This window comes from Dryobates pubescens, chromosome 20 (assembly GCF_014839835.1).
Source record: "Dryobates pubescens isolate bDryPub1 chromosome 20, bDryPub1.pri, whole genome shotgun sequence".
NCBI lineage: Eukaryota > Metazoa > Chordata > Aves > Piciformes > Picidae > Dryobates > Dryobates pubescens.
In genome coordinates this window covers 16,392,031-16,408,085 of record NC_071631.1, presented here as the reverse complement: position 1 = coordinate 16,408,085, position 16,055 = coordinate 16,392,031, and the positions used below count along the sequence as shown (strand labels likewise).

General features: G+C 54.1%; 1 protein-coding gene across 1 annotated transcript in view; it reads left to right on the top strand.

Annotated features, from left to right (window-relative positions):
- Nucleotides 1-10,975, top strand: part of MGAT5B (alpha-1,6-mannosylglycoprotein 6-beta-N-acetylglucosaminyltransferase B) — a 78,600-nt gene extending 67,625 nt beyond the window's left edge. Inside the window, exons 15-17 of the mRNA XM_054170574.1 lie at nt 8,144-8,218; nt 8,831-9,105; nt 10,338-10,975. Of these exons, the coding sequence (XP_054026549.1) occupies nt 8,144-8,218; nt 8,831-9,105; nt 10,338-10,536 (549 nt within the window). The 3' untranslated portion in view covers nt 10,537-10,975. The remainder of the gene's footprint in view (nt 1-8,143; nt 8,219-8,830; nt 9,106-10,337) is intronic.
- Nucleotides 10,976-16,055: the final 5,080 nt, after the last annotated feature.

Below are 16,055 nucleotides of genomic sequence, written 5' to 3'. Positions count from 1 at the left end.
TTTGAGCCTTAATTGCTTTTCCTTCCTTGCTCCCTCTATAATTACAATTACAGCAGAAATCCTCCCCTCCTGCAGTTTCAAGGAGACTCATTGCTGTCGCCTTGCTTTGGTATCAGGCACCTCAGGGGTTTGCCCAGGGCAGTGCCATGCACTAAGGGATCCCCTGAGAACCCTTCAGGCAAAGCTAGAGTGAGAGGAAACTGAGATAAGGGAGATGAGGTCTGGGAGCAGGAGGTTGATGTTGCTGGAGATGTGCAGCAGTGCTGGGACCTAGTGTGAAGCGACGATAAAGCCAGAGACCATCTTCCTGCACGTGCCTCGAGAGCTCCCAACCTCTCTGCCTGCCAGTCCCCTTTTCACTGCTCATCCTTATCGTTCTGATTGAGCAAATCAGTAGGAATAGCTCCAGGAGTTGCCCCTGTGAAGGATGAAGGATGCAAAGAGGAGGGGGATGTGGAGACATCCCCCCCCCAAGAAGGCAGCACTCCCTTTAAGCCTGCCCCGGAAGCATTCCCTCATGAATCTTCACCTCCTGCCCCATGGCAGGAGCCTTTCAAGTTGTCCAAATTATTAAAGCCAATTTTCCTGGAGGGGAGAAAAGTGCTGATCTCCCTTTTGCTTGCAATTTGCTTTGCTGGGGATGAGCCTTCCCTGGTGAGCACAGCAATGGGCTGTGCAACCAAGACTCTGTGTCTCAGTGATCACGGTGCTGGGGAGGGGGCACAGGGGTGATGCTGGCCAGAGAAGAGTCATCCTTGCTGTTCCCCACATAGAGGCTGCAGAGGGGGGTGGCTCTGACAGTCTTCATTCAGCTGATGTGGCTGTGACAGTCTGGGGACTTCATTCAGCTGATGTGGCCATGCTGTGTGCCCCAGGTCTCTCACCTTACCCTGGGTGTGATGGCCACAGCTCCTCACCTCACGCTGGTTTTCCCTCTGGGAGTTTGCAAAGACCCAACAAAGCCAGCTTACAAAAACCAGAGGTTGTTTTGCTCATCCATTCTGCTATCTTGATTAAAATTCATTTGCAAATAATTGCATCCCTGCTGCTGGGCCAGCTGTCAGTGCTTGACCCTCCACCATCTGGGCTGGAGAGATGGCCCCAAGCAAAGGCAATGCCATGGGCAGGCAGCTGGGAGCTGCTGGTCTCCACTTCAGGAGAGAGAAGGCAATCTTCAGTTTTTTCCAGAAAGGAGAAAGAAAAGCAGTGAAGCCTGGTGCTGCTGTGCTGCTAAGATACTTAAAAATCTGCTGGAGAATTAAGGAGGGGGATAAGGGCTCTGCTGGCTCCTGAGCAGGTGTGCTGTGCTGCTGCTTCAACTCAGTGGGCACCAGGCCATTGACATGCTTAATGATGATCTCTGGCACAAAATAAAAGCAGAAGAAAGAACTTCAGGAAAGGATTTGGCACTGGGCAGGAGGAGCTGATGTGCACAGCCGCTGTCTCCGGTACCAGGCGTTCACCCACTGCGTGCTGCTGCTGTGCCCAGCCCTGTCTTGCCCAGAGATGAAGTCCTGTCTCTGCTCTTCTCCTCATTCCCACTCTTGGTGGCAGTGCAGTTGGGTTGCAGTCACAACACGTCCTGCCTCCCCTCCTTAATGGACCTTTCTCTGGTTGCTGAACAGCTGATGGGGAAGCTGAGCTGGAAAAAGGGTGGCTGTAACTGGCACAGCATGTGGGCAGGAGCCATGGGCAGGCATCCCAAGGCAGCTGCTCTCTGTTTTCCATCCCAGCATGACACCACATATGCTTGGATAAATTCTGTTTCCTGTGGGACTGTGAGGAAGTTAGAGCTGCCACCCATCTCTGTGCTGAGTCTGGAGAAGAGGAGGCTGAGGGGAGACCTCACTTCTCTCTACATCTCCCTGAAAGAAGGTTGGAGTGAGGTGGGAGCTGGTCTCTTCTCTCTAGCATCAGGTAATAGGACAAGAGGAAATGGCCTGAAAATGTGCCAGGGGAGGTTTAAGTTGGAGATTAGGAAAGATGTCTTTCCTGTAAGAGTGGTCAGGGATTGGAACAGGCTGCCCAGGGAGGTGGTGGAGTCACTGCCCCCGGAGGTGTTCAAGAAACCTGTGGACATGGCACCTGGGGATGTGGTTTAACCACAGAATCATAGAATGGTCTGGGTTGGAAGGGACCTCTGAAGGTCACCTAATCCAATGCCCTCTGCAGTCAGCAGGGGCATCCTCAACTAGACCAGGCTGCCCAGAGCCTGGTGGTGGTCATAGGTCCATGGTTGGACTCAAAGCTCTTGGAGGTCTTTTCCAACCAAACCCATTCCATGATTCTCTCCCCACCTCTATCGTTACCCACAACTGCCAGGAGGTTGGGATCCAAAACTTGCCTCCAGCTGCTGGTGTCCCACTTGCTCTGACAGCATGCAAGTGGCTCTGGAGGCAAATCATTCCTTCCCACCTAGCAGCATGCTAGGCTAATCCCACAGTTTGCTTCTCTGTTTGTTTTTAAAGAGATTGTGTAAATCCTGCTGAAGCAGAGCAGGGAGTGAGTGTGAATAACTTACAGCAACTTCTTCTTTCCCCTCCCTTCCCCTCTCCCACTTTCTTTATGCCTTTCAAATAGCTACATTTATTTTATTAGAGATGCTGCTGAAACAATTAAGCCTAGAGCTTGACCCTACCTTCCAAGCTCAAAAGCCTTATTATGTGCTTGGGCTTGAGGACTCCCTTGGTGTCTTGTCTCTACAGTACTGTTTGTTGCAGCAGGAACTGAAAACGGCAGAAGGAGCAGCAGGAACCCAGGGGCAGGCAGGATTTAAAATAAAGAATAAATAGAATAAACCAGGTTGGGAAAGACCTTCAAGATCATTGTGTCCAACCCATCATCCAACACCACCAAATCAACTAAACCATGGCACCAAGTGCCTCATCCAGTCTCCTCCTAAACACCTCCAGGGATGCTGACTCCACCACCTCCCTGGGCAGCACATTCCATGGGCAATCACTCTCTCAATGAAGTATTTCTTCCTAACATCCAGTCTAAACCTCCCCTGGTGCAGCTTGAGACTGTGTCCTCTTGTTCTGCTGCTGGCTGCCTGGGAGAAGAGACCCCACCTGGCTACAACCTCCCTTCAGGTAGTTGTAGAGGGCAAGAAGGTCTCCCCTGAGCCTCCTCTTCTCCAGGCTAAGCAACCCCAGCTCCCTCAGCCTCTCCTCACAGGGCTGTGCTTCAAACCCCTCCCCAGCTTTGTTGCCCTTCTCTGGACACCTTCCAGCAGCTCAACACCTTTCCTAAACTGAGAAGCCCAGAACTGGACACAGGACTCAAGGTGTGGCCTAACCAGTGCTGAGCACAGGGCACAATGACCTCCTTGCTCCTGCTGGCCACACCGTTCCAGGCCAGGATGCTATTGGCCCTCTTGGCCACCTGGGCACACTGCTTGCTCATGTTCAGCCTACTGTCAACCAGTACCCTCAGGTCCCCCTCTGCCTGGCTGCTCTCCAGCCACTCTGACCCCAGCCTGTAGCACTGCATGGGGTTGTTGTGGCCAATGTGTAGAACCTGGCATTTGGATGTGTTAAATCTCATGCCGTTGGACTCTGCCCATCTGCCCAGCCTGTCCAGGTCCCTTTGCAGAGCTCTCCTACCCTCTAACAGATCAACTCCTGCTCCCAGCTTGGGGTCATCTGCAAACTTACTGATGATGGACTCAATGAGATACTATTTTTCCTAGGCAACTTGTGACAGAACAAGAGGACACAGTCTCAAGCTGTGCCAGGGGAGGTTTAGACTGGATGTTAGGAAGAAGTTCCTTCCAGAAAGGGAGATGGGCTGTTGGAATGGGCTGCCCAGGGAGGTGGTGGCGTCACCATCACTGGAAGTGTTTAGAAAGAGCCTGGATGAGGCACTTGGTGCCATGGTTTAGTTGATTGGATGGTGTTGGGTGATAGGTTGGACTCGATGATCTCAAAGGTCTTTTCCAACCTGGTTAATTCTGTATTCTGTTTCCCTGACACCTCCCCTCCCCTCCCCCAAAGGCTTTTGTTGTCAGAATATCTGATTTCTCTGTGTTCCAGAACAACCACCATCAGTTCATTCCTTCAGTCAAAACGTTTTCATTTCCACACCACAGGGATGAAATCAGGCGACTTTTGTTTCCCATCTGCCTGCCACTGTTTGGAAACACCCTGCCAGGTTATTGAGGGGAAGGCTGGATCACCAGCTCCAGCCAGCTGCCAAATCTGAACCCTGGTGCTTTTCCCCTCCTTGAGGGATGGAAGTGGTGAAAACTGACCTGAAAAGATTTTGTTCTATTGTTGTTGTGTGGCTGAAAATTCCCTTGTCCCACAGCATCTGTTTTGCATCTTCCTACCAACACTCAGTGAAACGTTTTGGGGGTTGTTGTGGGAAGCTGAGTGCTGTCTCCTCTGCTGGCAGCTTTTCCCAGTGGCAGCCATGCCATGCCAAGTGCTGAAGGAAACCAGGCTGCTGGGAACTGGGGTTCCAGAGAGCAGGAACTAGGATGCCAGGCCCCAGGGTGCTGGGAGCCCTGCCATAGCTCTGGGAGCTCTTCCATAGCTCTGGGAGCTGGTTTCATGAAACTGGAAGTAATTTTGATCTGGTCAAGCTGCCCAACAAGCTCACCCTGCTTTAGAGCCTGGTGGTTCTGGGGGATTTGCTCCTGCTTCAGCAGTATTTCAGTGTGACTTTGCCCATGGGTCACTGGCTGGTTTGCTGCCAGTGTGGCTGTACAGTGGTCCCCATTTACACTTCAGACACCCTGAGCTGCAGCTTGGGATGGGATGTGGCTTTCTTGTAGCTACAGCTCTGCCCCAGCTCTTACCAGGCTGGCAGAGCTTCCTTTGGTTGTTTGGAGCTGGCTGGGTCTGCTGGCCTTGCTGGTTGCTGTGTTTGTGTGATTAAAGCAGTTGAGAAGCAGCCAGCATCCTTCACCAACCTAGATGTGCTTGAAAGAAATTCCTTCCTTCTGGAGAGAGATGTGGATCACGGTTTGGATGTAGCTTGGGTTTGCAGTATGGGTTTGCTCCCCCAAGAAAAGCCCTTGTGCTCCCCTCCCTCATCCTTTTGGAGGTGGCACCTGCTTCAGGTCACCCTGCAATGGCTGGGGAAGGGGTTTGGCAAGCTGTGCCTCTGTCATTCATCCCCTCTTGGAGCACTTTCGGGTTTCCCTGATGGTCACAACTGATATAAGGAAAACTGAAATCCTGGAAGCACCAAACCCCAGAGATCAAATCCCAGCAGAGTCACACAGGACCAAGAGACAAGTTATGTCCCCCTGGGAATGGAGATGCTGGGAGGCTCATCCCAGTGATGGATTAAGGCCCTTAGCTGGAGGTGTGAGGCTGGAGAAGGAGAGAGGTTGGTAGGCAGAACCATTTTCTTGGCCTTCAGCTTTTTCCATTGTCAAAAACAGTCCCTGCACAGGCAATTTAATAGACCCAATATTCTGGGGGTAGTGAAGGGAGAAGGCTTCATTATATTAAAGTCAAACACACAGGAGTATAATGGAAAATTATACACTTCAGACTCTGCCTGGAAGAGCAAACTGTGAAACATCAGAGCAAAAAGAGCTGGGTGAAGCCTTCCCAGCTGGCTGTTAGGTGTGGCACAGAACTGCATCATTTCTCTACTTATTTGTCTCCTGATGTTTGGATGTTATTCATTTTCTTTTCTTCAGTGAAAGAGGCTCTTTGCTCTCTTCAGCTCTGGGGTTACTGCTGGAGACTATCAAACCAGAGCTCTGGTGGTCCTGGGGAGCATCAGAGCTCTCCGCCCCTGGCGCTCTCCATCGACCCCAATGGGGCTGATGGAGAGGGCTGAGGTTGGCGACCTCTGGCCCAGTGTTCCCCATTGATGCCTGGGGAAAATGATGGCAAAATCCATCTTCACCAACCCCTCTTGCTCCCTCCCATGGGATCCTGTGCATCACTATGCCAGGCAGCGGGATGCAGTGGGCCCCACCTTGAAGGACCCCCTTCTCATCCTCTTCCTCCCTCTCCTCCCTCCCAGCTGAGGAGATCCTGAGCTCCTGGCATGGGGAGCAGCACTAACAAAGTGGCTGTCAAGAGGAGGCCAAGCCTGCCAGCTTTTAATTAAACAATTACCTCCTTGAAATTGGCATATCCTATCAGCCCTGGGTGCATGAGCTGAATCCTGACAAGGGGAAGGGGAGCAGAGGAGAAATAGAGACTCTGGGGGAGCCCCCAGAGTTAAAAAGGGCAGCTGGGGGTATTTTGGGTTGGAGGAGTGGGGACTGTAGCAGTCTCCAGTCACAGTCTCCTGATGTTCTTGGATGCATTGAGGCTCCTGGGAGTTTGGGGGCAGGTAAGATCGTGCCCAGAGCATCACCTTCAGGTATACATGCAGGAGCAAGGATGTTTTCTGCCCTCCACCCTCACTGTGCACATGCTGCATCCCACAGCAGAGTTTTGGGGGGAAAGAGGCTGCTTTACAGAAGTACATCTGCACCTTGCCTGGTGTAACAGGGTACTGGGAAAAGCCCCCAGCACTGTGGCCACCAAAGCAGGGCTAAGATGAGACCCAGCCCTGGCGGTGCTGAGCAAGGGGTGGTTTATCTCCCCCAGCTCAACAGCAGGCAGCATCCAGCCCAGCTTTGTGCACCTGAGGTCAGCAGCTTTGCTTTGTGGAGAGCTCCTGCCCTGCTTAGCTGGGAGCCCATCAGCAATTCAGAGGCAAGAGCAGTGCCCGTCGCTGCGTCAGCCCTGATTAGCGTCTGCACATCTGTAATTAGACAGAGCAGCTGTCATCCCCAGCCTGGCTGAGCTCTCAGGTGGGATATTTATGGCAGGGAGATGCTTAGAGGGATCTTCTCAGCAGACTGAGCCTTTGAGCTCAGGTTTGACAGGTGCTTCAAAAGGAGACAGCTATTTTGGAGGAGCAGAGCTCAGGAAATAGTGGAGTCGGTGTTTTCCAGAGGCAGAGCTCTCTGCTTGCCACCTTTCTTTGGCATGAAGCTCTGCAGGGGCAGAGGGGAGAGGAGGGGTCCCAGGACCCCAGCCCCTTCCATGCACTGATGTCTTGCAGTGCATGCAACACCTCTCTGGAAAATTAAAGGAACACAGAAACCAAATCTGTCCTCCCAGGGCAGAAAGGTCCTTAAAAAAGAATTTGCTCTGGAGAGGAGGAGTGCAGCAGGGCCACAGCCCTCCTGGCAGCACTCTTCCCATGGGGAAAATCACTGCTGCAATGGGGGCAATGGCCACAGGTTGGCCATGCTGGTAGAGAGTCCAGCTGCCTGCTTCTGCCTCCTTCTGCCTGCTTGCCCTGGAGCCTGTGCTGCTGCTGCTGTGCCAGGGACACATTCATGAGGGATGCTGCTGACCCAGCCCCTAGGGTGACTCTCAGGACAGGAAGATGTGATGTTGGGAAGTGAGTGCATGCTGAACTCTGCTGAAGATCATCAAGATTTCATAACTCACTGTAAAAAATACCTGGTGCTCCAAATGCTGCTGGCTCTGTACACATAGCATCAAGGTTTGCTCTGTCCCAGAGCTCAGAGCATCTGGGGCTGGGAGAGGGATCAGCTTCCAGCCCATCCCAGCCATCCCCTCTGGGCAGGAAAGCCCCAGCAAAGTGAGAAGCTTTCTCCCTGGATTGTGCCAGTCCCAGCCACAAGCTCTTCAGCAGCCAGCTTGGTGGATTCTAGCACTGGGGCAGCGAAGCCTGGACCTTCCCATCTGGGCTACAGAGCTGTGCTGAGGTTGGAGCAGGCAGGAGCAGAGGATTAGCTCAGCATCTTTACCAGACCTAAGTCTCCCTTGTATTTAAAATTCCTATTCCTTTGCCTACAGCTGCAGAGTTCCTTGGGCTGAAACAGTTTGTTCTTTAATTGGCAGTGACCTATTGCATGAAGAGTGATTTTATTTTAGGGCTTACCAAAATGAAGAGAAGTGAGACTAAAATAGCACAGGGTGACTTCATTTTCACCAATGCATGAGCTGAACTCAAATTAATACTTCAACCACTTTCTCTAGCACTTGGTGGCTTGTGAAGCTTTTCCAGTCCCAGTTTTCCGCCCTGCTTGCTCTGGTGGGCAGACCCAAGGTGTGGGGTTCAGTGGGTGGGGAGAACCACTGCCCAGGCCCAAGGGGAGGGTAAGGCTGTCCCTGCTTGCTGCCTGTGTTCTGCTCTTCCCCCTTCACAGGTGGACCCTTACCTGCCTTATGAGTACACCTGTGAGGGGATGCTGGAGCGGATCCATGCCTACATTCAGCACCAGGTTGGGGAGCATCCCTGTCCTCCCAGGGGGAGCATCCACATTCTCCTGGCCAACCAGCCATGTTCTCCCTAAAGAACCATCCCTGTCCTCCATGGGGGGCCATTCCTGTTCTCCTGCTCACCCAGTGCAGACCCACATTGAGGGAGCCCAGCACCTAGCCTGTGCAGACCTAGTCTGATGGTAGAGTGGCCCAGGAGATAGGGGCTGGGGGAGATTTGTCATGAAGTAAAGAGGCTGGGGGTTGGTGGAGGGTGGCTAGGGCTGCTGGGGTTGGGTTAAGGCCTTTCTGCTGCAGAGAATAAGGCAGCATCGGGAAGAAGAAGCAGGGGCTAGTGCCCTCATCTCCCACAGCAAGAGATGCCACCTATGCATGCAGGTGACTTCACCCTGAGGAGCAAACTCAGCAGCCCAAGCATCCTCATGTCCCACCAGCAACCTCCTTTCCTCATCCCCCATTGAGGGACCCCAGGACCTAGTCCTGTGCAGACAGTGGCCTGGTGGCAGAGTGGCTCAGGAGAGAGGGGCTGGAGGAGGTCTGTCAGGAAGCGAAGATGCTGGGCGGGGTAGGTGGGGGGTGGCTGGGTACTCACCCATTGTCTTCTCTCCCACCAGGATTTCTGCACTACATCATCTCCTCCTCTGCCTCCCAAGGCCAAGAGTCCTGCTATGCAAAGCTCTCCGAGCCCTCTGGCCCTGTCCCCCAACTCCACTCACCTGGTGTGGTCCCGCAGCGCCGGCCGGGCCCCCCGCGCCTGGCCGCCGGTGGCCTCCCTGCAGGCGTGGGTGTCGGAGCCCCAGCACTCCTGCACCCAGACCTGCCGGCAGCACGGGCTGGTCTGTGAGCCCACCTTCTTCAGCTTCCTCAACAAGAAGGAGGTGTTTCTCCAGTGAGTTCTCACCTTCTCAGCCAGCTGCTGGTGGAGGCCATCAGCCAGATGCTGGTTCCTTTGCTTCTCCCGTTCCTAGCTCCCGGTCTGCTTGTGTTCTCCCAGCAGTCCCCTTGAGGTGCCCTCATGCCCCAGGCAGAGTGTGTGCTGTGTGCAGGGTGGCCCTTTGCTTGTGTGTGTTGGCCTTAATTAACTAGGTTGGACTCAGCAGTGCAGGGCTAATGGTTGGACTTGATCACAGCCCTAACAATTCTATGATTCTGTGACCAGCTTCACACTTCAGGAGGCAGTGACAGCCCTTCAGGGCATGTTTCCACCTCTCTCCCACCCTGATGCTCTCCACCTCCTCCATGGTCTCTCCCTTCCTCTCCTTTCTAAAGTCCTTCTCTGTAAAGCAGCCTTTTGAGCACAGAGGAGGACATTTTAATTGAGTCCAAATCTGGCACTGAGCTCTGTGCTGCTCTCTGGGCAATTAAAACCTGAGCACTGACACCGCTCTCGGGCTGGTCAGGCTGATGCTGAGAGTCCTGCTGATGTTTCCATCTGATAAATGAGAGCTGGGGCTTGGATTTCACTCTCTTGCATCAATGATGCCCTCCAGACCTTGAACTGGCTTGGGGACTCTCTAGCTGAGAGGTGGGAGGGCGATGCCAGTGCTGCTGTGGAGCAGATGGATCTGCGGATGCAGGCACAGGTGGGAGGAGAGGGATGGTGAGATCCACATTGGGCATTTCTGCTGCTCCTCAGCTGTCTGCTGATGCCCACCCTGGTTCTGCTGGTTGAGCTCACCTGGCAGGGGACACATGGCTATCCATTGAACTCATGTGCCCTTCCATTGGACATTAGCAGCTGTGTGGGGTGCCCACAGAGAGCGGACAGACTTGTTGGTCGCTGAGGGGATCTAAATGATTTGGGTGGCTTTTTGTGCATGATTTCCTGAGCCATCCACAGCCCACACAAGGGTTGGGGCAGTGTGTGGGCTGCAGGACCTTTGAGGTGCAAGGGTCAAGCCCTTCCTGTATGGTGCATTGGGCTGGTGACAAACATTCACAGCTAGACCAGGGCTGCCAAACGTAGCACTTCTGCTTCCTGGCCCAACACTTAGCAAAGACCTGGCCCAACACTTAGCAAAGGAACCTCCCTGGGAAGGAGAGAACAGCACTGAAAACCTTCTGGTGAAACCCCAGGCAGCGTCCTCACTCAAACCACCTCCCCTTTGTCTTCCCTGCTAGGCTCGGCATCACCTGTGACAGCACGGAACACGAGATGAACCACCTTTACCCGGCGGTGGCTGAGAACGTCCACGAGTGCTACCTCCAGAAGGAGCCTCTGCTCTTCAGCTGCGCGGGCTACAACACCAAGTACCGGCGCCTCTGCCCCTGCCGTGACTACCGCAAAGGACAAGTGGCTCTGTGCAGGGACTGCTTGTGACCTGCCCTGCCCCCGGCCGGGTGCGCCGTGCGCAGCCTGCGACGAGCGGCTTTGTCTCAAAGCTGCTGCGATAGCCCAGGCAGGCGGCGCAGGTCCTTCCCGGCGGCCGAGCCGGGGCTGGCGGACCCTGGGGGTTGTTTTGTCCACCAGTCAACTGTGAATAACCATGTCCTGCCCTTTTGGTTCCATTTCTTCTCGAGGAGCACTGTCCGGCCGCATCTGAACCCTCCTGGACCTGGTGGCGCTGGGATGGGGTGGTGTGGAGCAGAGGGTGGGGGGCAGGTGCCCCTGCCCCTCCTCTGGCAACGGGACAAGCCACCAGCAGACTGCAGTTTCAGGGTGTTCATCCTCTTCCAGCATCCGAGGTTGCTTTATTTATTGAATTTAGTTTATTTTTAACCCTCCCCCCCCGATGAGTGGTAAATTAAAGGGGAAGCAACACCCAGTCCTTCTGTGGGAGTTCTTGGGCAGAGCTGTGCTGGGGGGGGGGGGGGGGGGCTCTTGGTGCCTACCTTGACTGGAGGCCTGGGGGGGATAAAAAAACAAAAGCCCAAAGAGAGTGGCTGGGCTGGGTGGATTCAGCAGGGGCTGTACCCACGATGCCCCCCAGGGAGAGCCAACAGGGGCTTGGTGGCCCCTAGGCTCTCCTTGGGAAGTGAAAGCAGGATGGGGCTGGGGAGGGCTCCCAGGAAGGATGCTGGTCCCTGGAGCAATGCTGCTGGTGAGGTGGAGGTGCCTGAAGTGAGTGCCCCAGGCTGCTCCTCACGCCCCTGGAATGTGCATGGAGCTGTACATCCCTCCAGGGACCAAGGGTTTGGAGGTGGCAGTGGAGACATGGGGGCTGGGGGGGTGTGCTCTGGGTTTGAATGAACAGGCAGGAATGAGAATGTTCTGCAGCAGCCAAAAGGAATTGCCAGCAGGCACAGACCAGGACCAGGGGAGAAGGTCAGCAGCAGCCTGGCTCTATGTGCCCCAGATGTCACATGGGATGAGGTGAGCTCCAAGCAATGACCTTCCATGCGTGGTCTCCTCTTCCTTAGCTTTTCTTCATGTCATTCATCTCACTTCAGGGAAGCTGTCATTGCTGCTGGTATTTCTCCTCCTGGCATGACCCCTTGCTGGGATGAGCTGGTTTGGGTTTCCAGGGTTGCTCACTAGAGCAAGCTTTGAGTTTGTCACTGCAAAGTTGGTGCTCAGCACTCTTGTCACTTGGAGGCATTTGATGGGGAAACTCCTGTGTGCCATAAAGCTTCTGACTGGAAAGTTATGGACTGGGAACTCCCTCCTAAGCCTTTTCTGCATGGAAGAGCTCCTGGCCTGGCTGGTGAGGGAGGCTGGTGGGGTGGCAGCCTGTCATGGTGGTGTCACCACAGCGTCCTAGGCCCTGCCGGGTTTGTGTTCCCTGGTCCAAGGTGACTAACAGGATCACAGAATGATGGGGGCTGGACCTCTGGAGATCATCTCTTCAACCTCCCAGAGCAGGCTGCACAGGATGGCATCCAGGTGGGTTTGGAATCTTTCCAGAGATGGAGGTCCCACCAGCTCTGTGGGCAGCCTGCTCCAATTCTCTAGCAGCCCTGAGGAAAAGTTCCTCCTCGTGTTCAGATGGAAGTTCCTGCCTTCAACTTTGTGCACATTACCTCCTGTCCTGCCGCTGGGCACCACTGGCCAAAGGCTGGCTGAGTGGGGGAGGTTTCCCTGGTGACCCAGCCCCTTGCTGGAGCTGTGCCATCTGGCCCCAACCTGTTCTCCCTGTGCCTTGATGTCTTGCAGATGAGTTTTGTGGGGGGAAAAAACAAACCTCTTCCTTCAGCTGTGCAGCAGCATCAGGCAGGCCCCGGCTCAGCCCTAGCTCCTCTTGCCAGCTCTCTGCTCTGGCCCTGGGAAACTGGATGCTGCATGATGCTTGTGTTTTCAGAGCATCCCTCCAGCCAAGCTCACGTGTTCACCGTGGTGAGACTGGCCACATCCTGAGCCAGGAGCTGGAGATGCTGCCCTTATCTATCTCCCAGCCATTTGTCATCTTCAATGCAAAACTGTGTAGGCAGCCTTCATCCTGCCTGTGAGGCCAGACAAGGGAAGGATTGATTCAGTAATGTTTGTGTCTTGAAGCCAGCATGTGTAGAAATAAAAGCAGCACAAGCCTCCCCTCGCAGAGCTGAACGAGAATACCTTCTGCTTTCCTCCAGCACCTTTCATCTCACACTCAGAGCTTTGGCACAGGCTCCCTCTGAGTGCTGGGCAGGCAGGAATTGGTCCATGAGGATCTGCAAACAGGAACCACCAGCAATTCACTGCCCAGGGTTGTGAGGACCAGATAATCAGAATCATAGAAGCATGGAATGGTTTCATTCAGAAAACACCTCCAGGATCAAGTCCAACCATCAACCCAACACTACCATGGCCACTAAACTGTGTCCCCAGGTGCTATGTCTACTCCTGAGAAATCTCTGGGGATGGTGACTCCACCTCCTCCCTGGGCAGCCTCTTTCAATGCCTGACCACTCTTCCAGGAAAGAAATTTTCCTTCATATCCAACTCAAGCCTCCCCTGCTGCAATTTGAGGCCATTTCCTCATGCTCTAAATTTGCACTTCACAGCCAAGAGGCTGGGGCTGCCTCTTGAGGCAGTGCTGGTTGCACATCAGCTCCCTGGGCAGCTTTTCCCACTGGCTCTGCTCAGCTGAAACAGCCTTCTCCTTCTAGCAGCCCAGCACCTACTGCAGAGCCCAAATTAGCCCCTGGCAGGGCCATTTTTTCCCTCCAAGCAGAAATAAAAGGTGACTGGTTCACCCTGGCTGCTGCCATGGGAAATAATGATCTGTCTGGAACCCTGTTGGATCTTGAGGCAGGCTGTAAACTTGGGTGATGGGGCTGAGTTATGCTCTGCTATTGCTTGTTGTGTCCCTGCCCTGTCAGCTGGCACTGAGCCCTGCTCTGAGTGCTGCCCTGAGGGAGGCTGCTGCCTGGGGAAATGCCTCTCTCGTTGGCACATGGGTGATGACACATGGCTTGGGGATGCAGGGGCCAGAGGGTGGGTGCTCAGGGCAGCCCCTCCTGCTCCATTCCACCTGGGGACCCCAGCTGCTGGGACAAGAGGAATGCCTTGGGCTGCCCAGGGAGGTGGTGGAGTCCCCAACCCTGGATGTGTTTAAAGGTGGTTTGGATGTGGTGCTTGGGGATGTGGTTTGGGGGTGACCCTTGTGGAGTAGGGTTCTGGGTTGGGCTTGGTGATCCTGAGGGTCTGTTCCAACCTGAATGTTTCTGTGATTCTGTGATTGGTCCCCATGTAGGGGCAAGGTGGGGTCTTGACTGGTGTGGTAACACCAATGCTGGGTGTTAATGGTGGCTTTGGGTGCAGAACTGGCACTGGACTGTTTGTTATGTCTGGGGGGTGTGCTGGGGCTGGGGGGCAGATGGACTCCCACAGCACTGCTGATCCTGGGAACCCTACATAGATCATAGAATGGCTTGGACTGGAAGGAGCCTTATAGATCATGCTCCCTCCATGCTCCTACTCAATAAAAAGTGAATTTCATGTCCCTGTCATCCTCAGATGTCCCTTCCAGATGGAAACAGGTGCTGGCCAGGGAGACTGGGACAAGTGCTGGAGACCTGCTGGGGAAAGAGCTTGGGAAGGCAGTGGGATGCTGTAATGGCCATTGGGGCACAACCAGGGTCAGAAATGGGCAGAGAAAAAGCAATTCCAGGTGACAAAATCCCTTCTCTTTTATGCCATCTCCTCTAGGAGCTAACTTAGCAGCTTCATCAGGCTTTGAGCAGCCTGGTCTGGTGGAAGGTGTTTCTGCCCATGGCAGGGGAGCTGGAACTAGATCATCTATAAGGCTCCTTCCAGTCCAAGCCATTCTATGATTCTATGATCTATGACTTGTCCCAGTCTCCCTGGCCAGCACCTGTTTCCATCTGGAAGGGCCATCTGAGGATGACAGGGGCATGAAATTCACTTTTTATTGAGTAGGAGCATGGAAGCTGAGGTGATGGCATACAAAATGTATTCAAATTGCCACAGCTAATTGCAAGGAACAAATCCCAGGCTGGGAGGGAGAAAAGAGCAGGAAACAATGACAGAACTCTGAACAAAAATCAAAGGAGGAGCTGTCAGCTGCACTCTCTCTCTGCTCCTCAGGGCAGAGGGGTGTGGAACTTTTGATGGCATCTCTGGTGGCACTGCAGCAGGCAGAGCCTCCTGGAGGCATTTTGTTGGGGGGGGGTTTAACCTGTTTTTCTCTTCTGGCAGCTGTGAAACCAGGACAGGCGTGTCCAAAGGATGACACTGCTCTGGAAATCCATTCTCCTCACCTAGAAATGGAGCCAGGGACAAGTTTTGTTTCTCAGCCTCGCTCTTCTTAGTGTTTCCACTCGGAACTTTCCTTCTGGAGTCGTTTTTTTTGCCCTGCTTTTAAAGTTGATGGCATCAAAACCTTCCCTTATTGGTGGTGTAGGAAGGGTCTGGTCCCCACTGGGAGAGCAACGTGCCTTTGTGGCCAAGAAGGCCAATGGTATCCTGGAGTGCACTAAGAGGAGTGTGTCCAGCAGGTCAAGGGAGGTTCTCCTCCACTTCTACTCTCTCCTTGTGAGACCATATCTGGAGTATTGTGCCCACTTCTGCCCCCCCGCCCCCCAGTTCAGGAAGGAACTGCTGGAGAGAGTCCAAGGGGGGCTATGAGGATCATGAAGGGACTGGAGCATCTGTGTGATGAGGAAAGGCTGAGAGACTTGGGGCTGGTTAACCTGGAGAAGACTGGAAGGAGATCTTCTCAATGCTCACAAATGAAGGGTGGGGGGGGAAGAGGAAGGGCCCAGAGTCTTTTCAGTGGTGTCCTGTGGCAGAACAGGGAGCAGTGGACACAAACTGGTACACAGGAGGTTCCATCTGAATGTGAGGAAAACCTCCTGTGCTGTGAGGGTGCTGAAGCCCTGGAGCAGCTGCTCAGAGAGGCTGTGAAGGCTCCCTCTCTGGAGACTTTCAAGACCTATCTGGATGCAGTCCTGTGTGCCCTGCCCTGGGTGATCCTGCTTTGGCAGGAGTGTTGGACTCGATGATCCCTGGAGGTCCCTTCCAACCCCACCATTCTGTGATTCTGTGATCCTAGGGTGAGAGGGCAGCTGCTCTCCACTGCCCATGCCCTGCAGCATCCCACTGCGAGGCCCTCACCAGCATTCTCCACTGGCTGCAGGAGCAGGGATCGGGGCTGGAAATCCCACAGAGGGAGGTGACAGCTCTGCCCCATGCTTCTCTTCTCAGTGGTGCCCAGCATCCAGTGCTGGGCTCCTCAGTTCAAGAAGGACACTGAGATACTTGAACGTGTCTAGAGAAGGGCAATGAGGCTGGGGAGAGGTCTGGAGCACAGCCCTGTGAGGAGAGGCTGAGGGAGCTGGGGTTGCTTAGCCTGGAGAAGAGGAGGCTCAGGGGAGACCTTCTTGCTCTCTCCAACTCCCTGGAGGGAGGTTGTAGCCAGGTGGGGGTTGGTCTCTTCTCCCAGGCACCCAGCACCAGAA